The sequence below is a fragment of the Fundulus heteroclitus genome, chromosome 11, assembly GCF_011125445.2.
Source record: "Fundulus heteroclitus isolate FHET01 chromosome 11, MU-UCD_Fhet_4.1, whole genome shotgun sequence".
NCBI lineage: Eukaryota > Metazoa > Chordata > Actinopteri > Cyprinodontiformes > Fundulidae > Fundulus > Fundulus heteroclitus.
This window is the reverse complement of record NC_046371.1, coordinates 14951318-14970112: the sequence shown is the minus strand read 5'-3', so window position 1 is coordinate 14970112 and position 18795 is coordinate 14951318. Positions and strand designations below refer to the sequence as shown.

Genomic DNA, 18795 nt, shown 5'->3' with positions numbered 1-18795 from the left:
CGTGTTATCCGTAAAGTCATCTGACCTTCTTCCAGATGTTTGCTGTGTCCCCAACGGGGCTTTGTGGCCATCTTTAAATTGCGTGGCTTTCTTTCAACAAGGGCTTTCTTTTTTTTTCCTCTTATCTATAAAAAACAAATGGAGTTCATGACTAATAGTTGTCCTGTCAACAAATTCTCTCGTCTGAGCGGTGGATCCCCGCAGCTAATTCAGAGCAGCCATGGATAGGTTTGCCTTTGTGTCTTTTCTTTTTCTATGTTCAGATGATGGATTGAAAAGTGCTCTGCGAGGCGTTAAAAGTTTGGGAATATTGTTTTATAACCTTAAATCTACAAAAAACCTCTCCACAGCTTCATTCCTGACCTTTCTGCTGTCTTTATCATGCTCTTTTTTCCCGTATGCCACCTGTGTGTGATATTAAATCACACAACGTTTACATTGTTTTATTAGTTAGGGTGCATTTTATTTGAGGTCATCATAGCAAATGGAGCCGAGTATTCAGATTTCTGTTACTTCTGTTTTTTTTAACTGCCTGTCCTACTTTGTGTTGTTTTGTCACTTTAAGCCCAAATGAAACACAACAAAGAGGCTATCTGGACCTCATCTACATTACATGTCACAACGTCAGGAAGGTTAGCATGGTTGGTTGAGGGGCGGACAGCACTGGAGACCGTACCCAAAGTGTAAAATTAGAGCGACTCTGAGTCATGGGCGATTTGTCCCCCCCCCCTGTTGCAGTTGCTGCTTTCCCCTCACTCCTCCATCCAGCTGCCTCTGTCCATAAATGATCCTCCACCTAAAAATACTCTGCTGCTCTCACTGAGGAAAATCCCTGCGCTTTGACCTAACTTGAAAACACACACAGTGGGCCTGGGCTGCTTTTCTCCGGTGGAAACTATGCATCTGTAAGTTTGAAGAATGAATTCCCACGAACATCAGGCTGATGTAGCCAGAACTCAGGAAGTGACTTCAATCATAACTGAGAGCTTTGCTACAAACCAGGGACAGGATTTGCCAATGCACGATTCTCACTCTCACAGCCTGCAAAGAAATTAGACTTTGCAGAGTTGATTATTTGAAATGAAGCCAGATAAGGCTGTTCCAAAGATACTAAGAGTCAGGTTCAAAGTCTGCTGGTATGACAGGGAGATTAAGGACTTTGCATAGCCTACTGCCGCATCAACATACACGCTTTGCATGTCCTCTCTCTCTCTCTCTCTCTTTTTTTTTCTCTCTCTCTCGCTTTCTCTGCGACTGCGGCTGCCAGACAGAAAAAAGGGAGGGTTGACTGAGTCAGGAGGAAGCAGATCTGTGTTACAACAACCCTGGGTGAAGTGAACTGCGCTGCCTCCATGTGGATTGCAGCCAAAGAGCGAGAGACAAGCTCTCTGTGAGAGCTCCTGCAGTTGTTTAGTTGGACATTTTTTTTAAAGATTGGTTGGGAAATCGTTTTTTTGCTCAAGCCTGTTTTTTTCCCTTCCTTTTCTTCTGTTGTCTAAGTTTACATCAGGGCATTTCGTGTTTAGCGTGCGTGCACTTCGAGGTATTGCAAATGAGCGCAAGTCGCAGCTTGTGCGAGTTTCATCAGCGGCGGATGAAGAGGAGGCAAACCCTCTTCTAGACAGAAAAGAAAAAGAAACCCAGAACCAGTGGGTAAAAGTTGGATTATTCTTCTCTTCCTGGGTGTAGGACTCTTTACCAACAAAGGCGATGACTTCGGTGTGGAAACGACTCCAGCGAGTTGGGAAAAAGGCTTCAAAGTTCCAGTTTATCGCTTCTTATCAGGAACTTACTTTGGAGTGCACAAAGAAATGGTGAGCACAGTCGGTTCATCCGCGTAATGTTTTTGTGTTCTTTGCTGTTTGTCTTGAAAACACTCTTCCTGGTAGCTGTTTGTGTGTTATTAGCTATAATAAGACTCCGTTATGACCAGCATCAGCCTGACGTTGCGGGTCTTTCCGCTAAGCCGGAGCGAGATGAGGGCGCTCCGTCCGCAGGCGAGAGGTCGCTGGTTCGATCCCCGGCCCCGCCTTTGTCTGACAGCTGTGTGACACTGAACATGCGGTCCTTAAGTGTCTTTATCTTTAAAGGCAAAAGTTCGACACACCCTGGAGTACTATTGATCTCAGGAATGAGCCTAAGGGTACGATGTCCAATACTGGACCCTATATTCAACTTTAATTTGTTGGCTTCTCTTTGTCTGATTAGAAAATGTAAATACAAGCAACCACACGGAAACAACAGGGTAAAAACGGCCTTTCTGCTACTGTCAGTGAAATTATTTGAGCCGATTTTCAAACCTTCTTCTTTACCTTATGAATTACATTTTTGACCATTTTGAAATTTTCTAAATAAATTGACCTAAAATTTTAACCCAGACCCCAAGTTGGCATTATTTTTGTAGCTGTTGTGTGTTACTCCATTGCCATGCCTTTAAACACGAGTTTAGGATGTGATCAAACATGTAGATTTGCATCATAGATGAGCAAACTGTCTGATGAACGAATGAAAACGATTCTACAAAGATATCAGGCACTCCTGGAAGCAAAGGAGACGCTGGATCTGGTACCAGCATGTTATGATCAGTGAGTCTATAGCAGTTTTTCAGTCATACCTCCCAGTCAGTGCCTTTGTGGTGGTGGGGGTGAGGGCTGGACTTAAAGCTGACTGATGACTACTCATCCTTCTGATCCTCAACACCCCCCAAAATATGTCCGATTAACACTTCTGGGAACTTTTAACACTTGCAATGGTGCGTCTGAGAGGAATGGTGTGGCCCCCACTCTCTTCTCTAACTCAACAAACTTGGTCACAATTTTTCATGCAGGTTTTGGTTAAAAATACCCATGAACCCAGCATTTGGGTTAAAGAAACAACCCAGCATTGTTTAGCCTGTAGGCATAATATTACTCGGGGTGGAATTTCCAGCTTTTTATTCACTGGTAAATAATTGGTAACTCAAAGTAAACCTAATTTTTCTCTTGTTATTCTATCCCTGAGGTACATTTTATTATGCTCAGGCTCTTTGTATTTCGCTTCTGGGGAAATTTCCTGCAATACAAAACAATTGGCAGCTGAGGCACAGAGAAGGAATTGACTCTTACATAAACAGCAATGTGAATTAATCACAATGGTTAGCTTGAAACGTCTTTTGTTTTGCCTACTTTGGTCAGCCACTTATCTTGTTATGTTATCTGATGGGACACAGTTACTATGTAATGTCAGCACTGTGATATGAACTCTGGTTGTTCATCACAATCACAGTACTCACAATTCTGTATTTAATAAACAGCAGAAAAACGTTAGGAATTACTTACAATCAAAGATATCTGAGGATATTTGCCACCATTGGTACAGTACATTGGAAAAGTATTCACACCTTATATACTTCCTCATATTTTGTGAGGATACAGCAACAACCCCCATCATATTTTATTAGGATTTAATAGAATAGATCAACACAAAGTCAATACACTCAGTTGTGAAGTTGTGGGGAAAGGACACAAAAATAAATAATAATAATAATAATAATAATAATAATAATAATAATAATAATAATAATAATAATAATAATAATAATAATAATCTGCCAAATAAGTCTTCATTGTTACGGTCGATGTTCTGCTGGAAGAGGAGCCTCTGCACCAGGTTCAAGTCTTCTTCTTTTAAAGTTTTTTTTTTTTTGCCACTAGTGGCCTTTATTCGCAGCAATCTGACAGGAAACAGGCAGAGAAAACACGCAAGCTCAGAAATTGAACTCCACAGTCCGATACAGAGGATCAACAGCCTCTGCATATGACGCTCCCACCCTAATACTAGGCCATGACCCACCCTAGTGACTCTAATCTTCTGCAGTCTGTGTTTACCTCCATCCATCTTCCCATCAACTTTGATCAACTTCCTTTATCCAAAATTGAGAAAAAAAAGGCAATGCCAGACCATGATGCTTCCACCACCATGTGTCACTATGGGGATGGTCTGTTTGGGTTAATATGCTGTGTTGGTTTTCAGTCAGTCTGCCATCAAACTCTCCCACCTGAACTGTGGATCTCTGAAGCTCCTCCACAGTTGCTATGGGCCTTTTGACTGTTTGTCTGAAATGGTCGTCTTGGTAAATTTGCAGCTGCGCAATTATCTATAATTTAAAATATTCATAGCTTGTGGTATTGCATCGTTTATTGTATTTAATCTAATCCTACTTTAAACCTTTTAACAACTTTATCCCCGTGTTCCTTGGTCTTCACGCTCCTATTTGTTTACTAATGTTGCCCAACAAATCTCTGGGGCCTTCACAGAACCGCTGTAATTAAGATAAGATAAGATAAGAAATACCTTCACTGTACCACAATTGGGAAATAATGCTGTAATAGAAACACACATGAGTAAACTCTGTTACTCTGTTTTACTAAATAGGTGACCTCTAAACGCAATCGGCTGCCCTTTATTTTATTTAGAGGTATCAAAGTAAAGGAGTTAAAAAGAAATCCACTGCACAGTTTATTTATCTGTACAGAGAATGAAAAGCATGTATCCTTTTCCTGCCACATCACAATAGTGCTCATCTTTATATTAGCCTGTCATATCAAATCCGAGTTAAATACATTGAGGGTTGTAGTTATAAAGTGCATGATGGGGAAAGGTTCAGGGGTGTGAATACTTTTGCTGAGATCAAGGCAGTAAGAGAGAAGATCCAAATAAGAAAGAGACAAAAAAAAAGGCTGCAGAGTTTTCCATAACTTTCTGTCATCTGTACTTTAAACCGTACAAAGGTTTCAGACACCTCGGAACATCACATCATTTATCAGGAGCAGGAAGTGACATCATAGGTGGATTAGATATGCCTCAAAACTTGTCTTGCTACATGAGTAGTAATAAGACTGCATTTGTTTGGATGGTTGTCTTAGGTCACGCAATAAAAATTATGTTTCAAATCAGATGTTTTACAGCCGCTGCTCCGCTGTCTGCGGAGGCCAAAAACCTCCAAAAAGAGGAGACATTAATAAAAATAAAAAACTTACTGCAACATTGGTCTTTCTGCAATGGATGTGCAAAAAAAAAATTCCTCAAAAAGTCACCAGAACAACATGATTTATGGCAAGATTTTTTACTTCCTCCAAAGAAGTATGACTAATCACTTCTTTCAGGTTTAAGTTTTGCTATAGATAAGACAACCCACCAGCAAAGTTGTTGAGAAACACAAATAAAGACGTATACAGTAATCCATTGATTGTACACTAATAGCGTGTTACTAACTTTAATCCCACCACTATTGTCCATAAAAAACCTCAGCCTAAGCTATCTATCATCATGCACAACCTCAGAACTTACTTAACACTTTAGCATATTTCATTGTCATGTCATAACTCCAATCCTTTTATTTCCTTTACTTCTGCTTCATCTCTTGTGCCCCCCCCCCCCCCCCCCACACTCTGTGCCCACCAGGCTATTTCTGAAGCCAATATCGACCCACTAACATACATACCACATTAACACATGTGCACACAACGCACTGTTGGCTTAGCATAAACACTCATGCACAGAAATTAATAGACAGAAGACATCAGTAAGTATCACAGAGCCATCAAGTCGGATTAATCTAGTGGAAATGTGTTGGTTTTTATCATTTGGCTTAGTTTCCAGCGAGTTTTAAAGATTTATGAATAACCATTATTATGTGATTACACATCGGCGTCAGCGCCGATGGGGGTTCCTTCTTCCTGTAACAAGGCACACTTCTCTGTCGAGCACGTGACTCTGCAACTTCCTGTTTCACTTCCTGCACTAAAGAGAGCAAAGCACACATCTACAAGAATGAATACCCTGTTCAAGTCTAATAACAGATGAGCAGCTGCTCGGGTTATAAATACTGATAGACAAATTGGACATGTCGCCATGTGCTCGCCGCCATCTGCATAAGCACACACTCTTGTATCACTAACACTGCCTTTTTTTTTCTCTTCGACTCAGTGGCAGTATTACTCAGCAGGGACAGTCATGAGACCTCGTACCGGACCCCGTGGTATCCCTTTGGCATAAAGTCCACTTTGTTCAGATGCTCTGAGGTCCAATTTAAAAGTTTTCCTGAGTTCCTTGTGAAAGCATTTTCCACATCCTCTTTTCTGGTCTTGTCCACTCTGCTTTTAAGCAGACTGTGTAATAGACGTAATTGCTGAGTAACAACTACGCCTCATTTCTGTTTTGGTGTGTTTGTGTGTTTCTAAAGGCAACCAGACAAGCTGAGAGTGGTGTGGACCAGGAGGAACAGGCGCATGTGCTCCAAGGTAAAGCTAAGAAGCAATAAACAGACTCGTGCCCTCTCAGGGGGCACTGCATTACCATACCATGCTTTGGGGATCGCAAATGAAAGCCTTGCCCAAGTCCTGACCTGACTGCAACAGTAAAACCATTTCTGACCAATGACAGGTTTTACACCCTTTGCACCCTTTAGTTGAATTGCTGTCAGTTTAAAGTCCCTGAAAAAACTGCAATTCAAAAACATGTTTTCCTTCTGTTTTCTGAAAGAACTCTTTGATGTGATGGACACCAAAACTCAGTATTTGTCACTACTTAGAGCATAACTCCAACTGCGACCTGCATGTGATCCACATGTTGACTCTTCAGGTTCAAAACCCTTGCAGCAGCCTCCCTGTCTACAGAAAAAGTAATGTTTATGTTGACTCCATGCTCTATGACAGCTAAGTTATTATTTTATTCTGGTTTTTAATAGAAAATCAGATAACCATCAGTATAGAGAATAAAGAGTGCTTTAATGGTTTTGACCAGCTCCATTGACCAACCTCTCCGAATCCAGCTGTACATAGCAGCCGTGCTGGTAGAGAAATAATTGATGACTGAAATTACTAATTAATATCATTAAATAACGTTTAAAAGGGTAACTGATGTATCGGTAATACAGTTCAGACAGATGTAGGCGGGAAGTAGTCCAATGCCGTGTCATTACATCATACTGAACAGTATTTTATTGTCCCCCAAACAAAATGGTGCTCTGGCTGCAGTCAGTTATGCCAAACATATTTAGACTTAGACTTAGACTTTCTTTATTGTCATTTTGTATGCACAGAGTGCATACAGAACGAAATTTTGTTTTCATACAGCTCAGAAAAATTGCAGTAACTCTACAGGATACCTTGCAGTGAATTACAGTACAGGATAAAAATGCAGTAATAAATTGCAGTCAGTTACAGGATAAGCTTCAACTGACTTCCGGATAAAGTGCAGCAGTGAACAGTAGGCAGTTGAAATGTCAACAATTGTAAACAAATGTAAACAAATAGTTTTATTAATATTTGCTCTTCTAATGGAGGCTTTATATCTGCAAATCCTCCCTTGACAACAAGGGAGGATTTCTTGATGATTAATTTAATTGCTGTTCATTTATTACGTACAAACTGATGGCAAACATGAGAGAGGGAGAAGGGAAAAGTAATAATACCATACCATCTTTATGTATAAAGCGCTTAAAAACAGCCTACAGTTGACACAAAGTGCTGTACATTGCTACAAGGTAAAAACACATCCATTAAAAAAAATAAAAAGATAATGCATAAAAACGCTTAAAAGAAACGATAAAACCAATTTAAAATGTAATAAGGACAGAGCAAGAAAACCGAGAAAGGACAAAGACATAAAAAGAACACATATATACCGAAAATTATGAAACCCTACAACCAGCTGCTACAAAAAAAAAAGTTCTCTTACAGCCACCATGAGGAAACTGGGGAAAGACAACCACAACCACCTGCAAAAAGAGAAAAAATAAAAAACAGAAAACACAGACAGCACCAACTCCAACAGCAGCAGGGAAATAAAGTGTTGATGATAATGGAGAGAGTTACAGGGCAACACGGCTGATCTGTTATAAGTGCGTAAATGTGTGTGTGAACATGTAAAATATGCGATGTAGGCCTTACATGAATTGGGCTCAATGATGGGTGCACACGGCCGCCTCCATCCCCCAACAACAACAACAATTTTAAACAATTCAAAGATTTTTATCCAGCTAAGATGCTTTGATCTAAATCAGATATCCGGCACCAAAGCTGTTTTCCCATTTCATTGGCAGCTGGCGTTCATTTTGTTCAGGGGACAGCGTGGTGAGTCTGCTGTGAAACCAGTAACTTTATGCTGGAGTGTATATCTGAGCTAAAACCTGCGTCTGCCACCATTCGCTGGCCATTTAAACCGCTGGTTTCTGCACAGGCCTTCCATTCAGGGTTGTAGAGACGCGTTCATAACCAAGGAGTCAGACGGACTTCTTCTCAGACAGCTTCCCTCCTTGCTTTTGGCATCAAGAAATGTGGCACACACTGTTTGATCTCCTACAACTGAAAGAAAAACAGGACCTTGTAGATATCTTCTGAACACAGGACTCACATTTTTGTTTTATTACTGTTTCATGTATATTTTTTGCTACGTATTTTTGATAAAAGTGCTAAAAACCGTAATGATTTAGGAAAATGTTCTCACTTATCCAAAAATGTCCTAATGCAGATTGTGTAAAGCCCAGGGCAGTCGTCCCCGAGGCATTAGTTCAGCCGTAAAAGTGTTTATTTGTGTTGACGTTAACTGTTTGTTGTGCAGCTCCACAGTTGGCAGCCTGGGATCAAGAACCCCTACAGGGGAATGGTGGTGTGGCCTGTTCCAGAAAACATCGACATCTCTGTTACACTATTCAAGGTACGCAATTTAAAACACTGGTTTACAGCAAGCTTCAGCTAAGAGGGGACTCATGGAGACAGTTCCTCTGTGTGAAATCCTAAAAAAAAAATGGTTAAAGGTTGGTAGGTTGGTGAAGGTTCTCATTCATTCAGGTCATGATCAATCCAAAAAAAAGGTTAAAAAATAAAACAACTGGACTTCTATTCTGGAGCTGAAGATGTTTCGCTTCCCATCCAGGAAGCTTTCTCAATTCAAAATGTCTGTGATTTTGTGATTTAGTCTCTGTTAATTGTAGGAATAAACATTTCCCTTAACTACAGCTGTGTTTCTATACCTTCAGTTCTGTCTTTGTTGCAACAGAGCAAAGGCTGCAGCTTGAACTGAATCACAAATGACAATAATGTTCTTTTCTCAAAATACAAGTGGTTCAAGTGCTGTGAAACATGCTGAGAAGGAGCATACGTATAGACCAACGTTACGTCAGTCATCTTGCCTTAAACAAGTAGAGAAAACATAAGTGAGGTAACAGGGGCTTTGTCTATCTTTTAGATAAAGCTCTGGGTTTGCATACCTTTTTTCCTAACAAGCAAAATGCAAAGGTGCTGGAGTGGAATGCGGCCATCGTTTAAGTGCTTGAGTTATCCCAACTCATTTCTAAATAGGCTAATGGGATATATGGATGCCTGAAATAAATGTACACGTGCAGAAAAAGCAAAAAAAAACAGGATCTAACAGGCTGTTCAGATATGAAGTGAATATTTTGAGTTGCAATCAGGTTAAAGAAAAAGGTGGCATACAAGGGGATCATTGATATCTAAATATGAAGGAAATAGCCGCACAAGGTTTACAGGATGTTTCGTTAAAGCCATGTTTTCTTTCTGCCCCTTCAGGAACCCAACACGGATGAGTTTGAGGACAAAGAATGGACATTTGTGCTTGAGGGTGTAAGTATCGCTCTACTTTCTGAGCTGCAAATTTATCCAAATGATTTTGTGCCTGACCGTGACAACACATCGGGCAGCGCGGGCTTTAAAATCAGACTGGTGGTAAAGTGAAGAATAACTGCCTGCGCACCGTGTAAACTTCATCAGAAAACCAAGACATAAACTGATAACACGTGACATTTTATCCGTTTCAAATTGTTATCTTGGATACTTTTCAAACAATTAGGCAAAGACATGGAAAATAGTTGTCTCTTAGGTGCAGGATTCTTTTCTGTGTGAAATTGCATATCTGTGGACACAACGGGGGTCCAATCATCTATACGTGCTTATTTGTGCAGGGTTTCAACTTTTGCATAATATTCTAGTTTATTTTTACAGCTAAATCTTTCACAATGAGTTTGAGTGCAAAGACAAAGATAAAATGGTCAAGAAGAAAGTGGTTTAAATTAGGCACTGTTCTACCTTTGTTCCAGGAGAACAAAGGTCACCGTAAGGTGCTAGCATCTGCTGACATCAACCTGAAGCGCTTTGCCAGTCCCACGCCAACCCAGACGGACCTGACTCTGAAGCTGAAGCCACTGTCAGTCAAAGTGGTGGAGGCTGAGCTCAAGCTGTCGCTGTCCTGTGTCTTTATCCGAGAAGGAAAAGCAACGTAAGTGGTTTGCATTAGTTTACTCTCTTCTACCGTCTGAACGCCTTGAAATACATTTGACTATAAATGGAGTAACCAATCTTACACTGAAATTGCACCCTCAATTTGAGTCTATTTATTCAGGGGGAAAGAAAATAGCAGCCCTGCAGCAAATATACTTTGTAATTTCCCCAAACGAAGACCATAGTGTTTTTTTCTATAACAGTTTACAAGATTCAAGCATACAAATAGAGGGATTTTTCCTAGGTTCTTTCTTATTGTTTCTTCGCTTTAGCTTTCCCCACAGGTTTTCTGTTGGATTTCAGTCTGGGGACTGAGAAGGTCATGAGAGAAGGTTGATTTTCTGTCTGGTGAACTAATTCTGTGTTGATGCAGATACATATTTTTGGTTACTATTGTGCAGAAAGACCCAAACCCCTTTTTTTTCAGTCTTCTAGCTGAAGCCACTAGATATTAGTTTAAATGTCCTTGTATTTCAAGATGCCAGTGACACGGTTCCCAGCAGGGCCCTTGGGAAAGAATTAGACCCACAGCATCACGGATCTTCCGCCATGATCCAGAGTGTCCATGAGGCGCTTAATCGTACAGTCATCCTTTGTTTCACATAAATCACCTGGAGTGTTTTTGTTCAATCTTAGCCTCTAGTAACCAAGGTAAAAAAAAGTGACAGTTAATGTTTAGAAAAACTCCACTTGTTTACCTTTATGAAGGTAGGACAGAAAAAATACATATTGCTGGTATATCGCTAAACAAGTCCCTGAGGGAGACTGTAACCATATTCTAATTTACAAAGATCAACTCCTCTGTGTCTAACTTGAATGCATGTTCTGTAGTCTTTCCCATTATGAGGAGAGACAAGGAGAAATTGGCCTCTGTGTCACATTAGGAAGTCATGGGTTTCCAATATAAAGTTGTTAGGCGCTGTAAACAAACTCCTTTTGGGCATCTTTGAAATACTTTGTTGGCTATTTGCCAAACTCTGTAAAAAAGAAAAATCTGTTGCTCAAAAAAAAAAAAAAAAACAGGCTAAAAACTGTTGTGATACAAAGGGTTATGCTACTGGTGACTTACTTAAAAAAAATCTGAAAAGGGATTTCTTTTAAAATACCCACTCAAATTAAAGGTTGGATTTTTCTAAATTCAATACAGTGAGATTGCGCTGTTGCGTGACGGTTATAGTGGAACGTGCTTTTTTTCTTAATACTTGTAGGTAGTCTGTAGGTAGAGTTAATTTCCACAGTTTCATCTGATTTTGTATTGTTATTGAGAATAAAATACTAAATTTTCCAGCAATTGCATTATATTGTTTTTATGTATTTTCTAAGAGAAAGAAAGCATCAAATTTTTAAACTGTTAACATCGCTTTAAATATTTCAGCTATGGTGATTCTATGTCAGAAATCAATGTCGCCTACCCGTCTGTGACAGTGGTGTGATGACGGTTTGTAACTGTTGCTCAGTGATGAAGACATGCAGAGTCTTGCCAGCCTCATGAGTGTCAAGCCCGCCGATATTGGCAACCTGGACGACTTCAATGAGAGCGATGAAGAGGAGGACAGGAAGTCGATCACTGCTGCAGGTACGTAGAGTTTTTCTTGATTTTCGCTGCTATCTATTTCCTCTCATCACACCTCTGAGACACCCTTCTCCTCCATTTCCCTCTGTTTTTCTGCCTCCTCCTCTGCTGTACCCTTCGCTCTAATGGCTCCTGCAGCCGTTGCTCACACCCTGACCCGTCCAAACCGTCCGGCTCCCCCTCCGCCTGACACACGAACTTCCACTGCAGCCACTCTTCCAGCTTCAGGTAGCTCCATCTTGCTTTTTGCTGACCTTTTCTTTCCCTCCCAGTTAAGAGGAGGCGTGGATGGAAATACTGTGTGTCTGTATCTGTTGCTGAAGCACTCAGGTTGTGTTGCAGTATTTCACGCCGTCCTGTCACTCTCCTTGCTGCTGAAACCCACATACTTCTCACTTAGACACTGAACACAACAGACTCATCCCACCACTGTTCTTTAATGCATCTGCTAGTATGAAACACTTAAGCTGTGAAAACTGAAAAAAAAAAAAAAACGCCCTGTGTAAGCTTTCACAGATATAAAACTACAGAACGGAAACTTTTAACACTATATAGATGCACTGGTGAAGATTCTCAATCATCCAGGTCATGGTCATTCCAAAAAAAATAAAAGTAAAAAACAAAGCAACTGGACTTGTTTTCCGTAGTTGAAGACGTTTCGCTTCCTCTCCAGGAAGCTTTCTCAATTAAAAAAGTCTGGAGTAATGTGGAGTAACAGGCTTTATACTACTGCAAAACAAAGGCCTTGTAATGGCTTAGATAACATGCAAGTTCAACCGAAACAGGTCCACTCCTTAGTAATGGGCGGTCGTTAAAGCCATTAAGCCAGCAGATCGGTCCACTCCTCTGTAACGAAGAGTTGTTAGGGTTGTTATTGGCTTGGCTTAAAGGAGCGATGTTTTGATGAGAATTGAGGTGATGATTGGCCGGAATTAATTCTATAGCTGTGTTTTAAGTTTTTGAGAGTTGGAACCGAAGGCCTCCTCCTCTGTTTAAGGTTGTTTTGTATCTCTTAAAGTAGATGGCTTCCTTCACACCCCTTTCAAACCATTTGGACTTCTTTGTCCAAAATGTGAACATTTTGGTCCTCAAAAGAGTGACCTTTGTCCTTAAGGTGTAGGTGGACAGCAACTATATAGATGCGGACACATGTGCTGACATCCAGTTAAAGATGTGTAAGAAATAACATAAATACATAAGCCGTGCATTTTTGTGCGGTGTGGTATGTGTCTTGCTTCACTTGTGCGGGAAAACTGTCAAACGCCTTGACTGAAAAATAATCAAAAAAGAAACCAGGATGTGAAAGAGTAAAGTTATTAAGAATTAGAATGGGGAAATGCACAAGAACAGAAAAACATATTTTAAAACTAGCAGAAAACAACTAAACATAGAGTGACGTTGAAACATCAATTTAAAAAAAAAAAAAATTCCTGCTGCTAGTCAAAATATCAAGTGTGTAAGGAGCCCCCAGCATGGTCTTGTAGACTGAAGCTTTAATGACGTGCTGCTAACAGGGCCGATCCAATATCGTACCTGGCCCTAAGAAAAATGTAAATCTGAGGCCCTCCAGTTAGTCCTCATCCATCATCAATCACAACGTCTAAACTGATATTCCCATAATTTTAATACATTACAACTAATTCCACAACAAGAAATTTTATTTTTCAGATACAGTTTTGCATAAAAATCATTCATAACCCATGTAGATTATGGTTTAATGTTATCTTCTAATTTTTCCCCAACATATTTCTTAACAGTTATGGACTGGCCCAGTCAAAGTCATGACTTGAATCTGACAGAGAATCTGTGGAGGGAGCTAAAAAAATTAGGGTGATGGCAGGGAGGCCTTCCTACCTCAAAGACTTGGAGCTCATCGGCAAAGATAAATTGTCAGAATATCAGTAGAAGCATGAAAAAGCTGTTCTGAAATTAAAAGAAAGATGTGATCACTGTAACACCCGTAGATTTTTCCACTTAATATTATTGTCAAGATTGGGGAGCTGCTACCTGGACCTGTTTGCAGGCAGGAACTCGGTAGCCACATGTTGAGTTGAAACAGTTACATTTAAAAACTGAACAAAAGGAACTTATGAAGGAGCACAGGACACGAAAAATGAGCAAGGAGCGAGGAATGAACCGGAGGATAGCAGAGGAGCCAACAAATGGGAGGTGAATACCAGACGGCTTATATACACGGGAAGTGAGGAGAGAAAACGTTAATTTAGTTGTATGAATAATTTGGAACACAGCCATTTCTATTTAGATTTTCACTGCACAGATTTGCATTACAAAATGTGAAAATTTAGAAAACAGGTTTTACTTTGCATTGATCCCCACTAGAGGTATGAGACCTTTAATTCCAGCTGAGGTTGTTTATGTTGTTTCACTTTAAGTGATGGAATAACAGGATCCACATGACTGTATCACCGCTGACTGTCATGTGCGTCTACCATTGTTTCATCATTCATTGCACGTAACAAGCCTCTCTGTCTGTTTCATATTTTCTCTTTTCCCACACTCCATCTTTCACGTCTTTTTCTTCCATATGTTAAACCAGCCTGTGGTCGCGATGTTGATCCTTCTTCCACTCTGCATTCTCGTCCTCCTCTCCCGACTGCTCCACGCCCCTCACCCCGGCGTTCCCGACATCCATTCTCAGCCACTCCTGTCCAGCCAGAGGTCCAACCTGCCCCTGGCCCCTCACCCCAGCCTTCGCCTAGATGCAAGCGTCCAAAAACGGCCAACCCTGTCCTTCCTGACGCTGCCGTGTGTGACTCTGTAACTAGTCCTCCTGAAACTCGAGCCCTAGCAGATCATCCTCCAGTTCAGAGTGCCTCCTCCGTCTCTCCTCCCCCTGAAAATTCAAAACATCCTGTAATATGTCTCCAGCTTTAGCTGAGACCTCCTCGCCACTGACCTCAAACACACCCCCAGCTCTGTCCTCAGAGATCCTCAAAATCCCTCTTACTTCATCACCATCAGCTAAACCGGCAATGACATCTTCATTCATGTCTACTCAAAACACATCCCTCATCGTATCCACTACTGTGATCCATACGCCCATCTCCATAGCCTCCCAGCATCCTTCTCCTAAATGTACCTCTCTCCAAAAACCCTCACCGCCCCATGAAAATCAATCTATTCAGCCTCATCCCACACGGACCCTTTCTCAGCCCCCTTCTCTGCCCAGAATCTTCCAGGCAGGTCCAGGTAAAGGTACTGAGATGCAGGGTGTAATACAGGCATGCCTCAGGCTGCATATTTCTATTAGTGTCGTGCTTTTATGGTTCCCCTCCATGACCATGAAATGTACTGTACTCACAGGTTGGTGTGTGCACTGTGCATGGTGCATGGCAGACGATTGTCGAGTTTAACATTTCAATGTTTTCCCAGCGATGTCTCATTTCACCCAGAGAGTGAAAACGTACCTTCTCGCTTTGAACTCATCCTTTTCATGGCCTATTTCCTTTCCTTTGAACCATCTTACTTTGACTCGCGGCAAAATTTTATCTTAAAGACAGGCAGAGAGAAACCACCAAGATTAGAAGAGGTCTTGGAAAACAATAATTTTTTTTTGTTGAAATATTTTCCCAAATTACCCAACGTAGTTAATTCAGACAGGATGTGTTGTCAAGCTGTAACACAAACAAAATTACAGCACTGGCTAAAAAAACACATTACCTAAACCCACCGCGGGTATGAACGCCAAAATAATTTTAGGTTTATAAGGATGCGTTTGTACTGTCCTTTTTTAAGGCTAGAAACTCAAATGCAGTCATAGACCCACACCAATATTAAATGGCCTTTGGCAAGTTGCTCATTCTGTAGCCATCAATGAGCCTCTAATATAATTCTGTCTAGACATTTGACTACTCTTCTTTACAAAATATGTAATTAGCTAAACTTGATTTGTATTCTTGAGACAGGACGGATTTTAAGCATAGAGCATGTCCACATATTTTCAATTAGTTAGAGATTTAATAGGAGCCTTAATGTGTCCAAGGCTGCGTCCAAAATGTTCTAATTAAAGCTCCTAGCTCCTGCTCCTTGACTTTTCAAACGCACATGGATGATTTTAGTCAAATCCTGGCCTACAGCCTTCTGAAAAAGAACTACAAATTGCGCAGTCTCTTTTCTCCAGATATTTTAGTTAATATCCGTGAGGTGGGCTGTGCTTATACGTCATGTCACGCAAAGGATTGTGGGATTCCTTATGGCTCCTTAGGACCAGTAAGGGACATCACAAGGTTCCTATGCTAAAGGAACTATGATGAGAAGCATAAAGACTCCTTTTCCTACTTCCTTACTGACTGCACTATTCGGACAGCACTTATCATGGTGATCGTTGACGCACTTCCGCTTTGGCTAAAGAGTCCTCACCAATTACACCCTTGTCTCAACTATCTTACTGTTATTTTGATGTAAAGTCTCACCACTGGCAGCTGAACAGACCCTGGTCATGCTACCACTGCCATGTTTTAGAGCTGCTGCTGCTGCTGCTGCTGCTGTGTTCTGGGGTTTAAAAGACTCATCTGGACCTAAATATTGCAATTCATTGACATCGCTTAGTATATAACCGTTCCAACCAAAAGCAAACAGCTCCAATGTATCCAGGCCGAAAATATTGACTTTCATGCCAATGATCGAGTGTCTTTTCACCACCACTGTACATCTGCCTTTATACACTACAAAACATTAAGGATATTTTATTGCAACTCATAAACAAGTAACACAAAAGTCCATCTCACTAAGACGCCCCTTCCTGACTTTTTAACATGCAGCAACACATTCAGTAGAAAACATTACACGAGGGTTGCAAATTAATAGAATCCAAAGAGGGATTTCAGAGAAAGCAGTGAGATAGAAAACTACAGATCTTAATTATTCACAGAGGAAAATGAACATTAAAGAGTCGTAAGGCAGGCAGAAATCCAGATAAAGCCCGACAGGAACCACAAAAGGTCAAACATACAGGTGTATGAATGACAGGAAGGAGACAGGAAGTTCTGCAAACATATACTGCACAGTGAGGTGGCAGTAAGCAGAAGGAAGGACAGCAGAATTTACAAAGGCGGAAGTAGGGACTAATAAACGGGTGTTAACGTCGTTGCTGGAACCTGAGCAAGGCGACCGAGCTGTTTAAATCCTCGCTAAAATGCTCCTCAGTGATCAAGGTCTTTTGTTATTGAACAACAGTTGCCCCTTGTGGGATTAATAAAGTCGATTGAACTGAATTGAATTGAATTGAATTGAAGATGAGTTCTCTGGCAATAACTCAAGCTATCACACCGCAGTGCCCATATTGGCAGTATATTTCAGTAAAGTATATTTCACACTTTGTCACGTTATAATCACAAATTTCAATGTGTTTTACGAGCATTTTATGCGATTGATGAATGCAAATAATGGATATATTCAAAGTTGAAAAACTTTGATACATGGCTTTCATATTTTTCTTACTAATAAAACCCTGAAAAGTACGGTGAGCAGTTGAGTTCCTCCCCCCTGAGTCAGTGCTCCGTAAATCCACCTTTTGCTGTAATTACAGCTGCAGGTTTCTGCGTTGTCTCAACCAGTTTTGCATATTTGGAAACCAAAACTTTGCCCATTCCTGTTTGCAAAATAGCTCAAATGGAATCAACCTGGATAGGCTGTGTCTGTAAGCATCAACTAAAATAAACTATTTCTCTCCAGCTCTGTCTCTTTTTGCTTGCCACGCTTAAAGACGAACCTTTGACCTAAGTCTTTTGCAGCTTCCAACAGGTTTTCCTTGTGGATTGCTGTGTGTTTAGCTGCATTCATTCCCCATTACCTTTAATCAGCTTGCTGCTGAAAAAAAACTATCCCCACAGCATAACACTGCCATTACCATGTTTCACTGTGAGGATGTTGTGTTAAAGGGTAACCCTAACCCATAGTGTTTTGAATGTGGCCAGAATTTTTAGTTTTGGTGATGTTTGAACAGAGCACTTTCTTCCACATCTTTGCTGTGGGACAAAAAGTATCCTCTTTTCTGCCTGTGTGCTGTCATCCTTGGTCATGATGGATTTCCTACACTAATGTTTGCTAACAAACCTCTAAAGCCTTCACAGATCAGCTGTGTTTATACAGAGAGTAAAATACAACTGAAGGCCACTGATTGCAGTGGATTTTATTTATTTACATTTTTTTTTTTTTTGCTCTGTCACATAGAATCCTAATACGATACAGCGCTTTTTGTGGTTGAAAAGTGACGAAATGTGCAAAAGTTAAAGGGATATACATATTTTTTGCAAGGGACCGTAAATACAAAAATCCTTCAAAGTGATTTAAAAAATCAGCAAACCTTCAAATGTTTTTAAGCAAGTAGTAAACTTTGAGAAGTCAGAAAAGTTTTTAACGCCACAGGGGTAGCTCTCGTTTAACCTGCCCAGACCAGTTGATCATATTTTAAATTACAGGTTTTTGGCTGCAAAGGGCCTAACTCTTGACGACTATTTTCCTAATCTGAGGTTGCAGAATCAGCTGACGAAAAATGAAAGAAAAAACAAAACACTTCCTCTTGACTGAGCTTGTTGGCATAGTGTGCTGTGTATGCTGCGTTATCTTAATGGAAGATGAATTTATTTTATTTTAGGCCAGTTAATTCAAAGAAACTATAGCTTTGTCTTTCCTGCCTCACAATACACCCTCCTGGAGAACAAAACACTGCAAACATAACGAACAGGTTAAACATGTTTTAACAGAAAAACTGCATGCTTGTTTTACATGCATGCTCTTAGCCAGTCTCTGCCTAAAGCTTCTAATTTGTTTTCTTCTGACTGCTCGTTTTTTTCCTCTCCTCTCAGCTCCTATAATGCACCAGCAGCGCCCCCAAGCGGTTCAGAGCGCAGAGGACTCTGCCTCGGCCTCTGGTGTGTCTCTTCTGTCACTCTTTAACCAATGCGATTCTTCTTCAGTCCGTCC

The 18795-nt window shown here is 40.6% G+C and overlaps 1 protein-coding gene across 9 annotated transcripts in view; it reads left to right on the top strand.

The window, feature by feature from the left end:
• Positions 1-268: 268 nt before the first annotated feature.
• Positions 269-18795, top strand: part of ehbp1l1b (EH domain binding protein 1-like 1b) — a 45553-nt gene continuing 27026 nt past the window's right edge. For 2 of the 9 annotated variants that reach the window (XM_036142925.1, XM_036142923.1), the window contains exons 1-7: positions 984-1814; positions 6224-6281; positions 8602-8697; positions 9570-9623; positions 10097-10275; positions 11735-11853; positions 11989-12078. In XM_036142925.1, the coding sequence (XP_035998818.1) occupies positions 1711-1814; positions 6224-6281; positions 8602-8697; positions 9570-9623; positions 10097-10275; positions 11735-11853; positions 11989-12078 (700 nt within the window). In that variant the 5' untranslated portion in view covers positions 984-1710. Of the gene's footprint in view, positions 906-982; positions 1815-6223; positions 6282-8601; positions 8698-9569; positions 9624-10096; positions 10276-11734; positions 11854-11988; positions 12079-18175; positions 18744-18795 lie in introns of those variants that run through there. The other 7 variants (XM_036142922.1, XM_036142921.1, XM_036142928.1 and 4 more) reach the window with 7 other exon arrangements.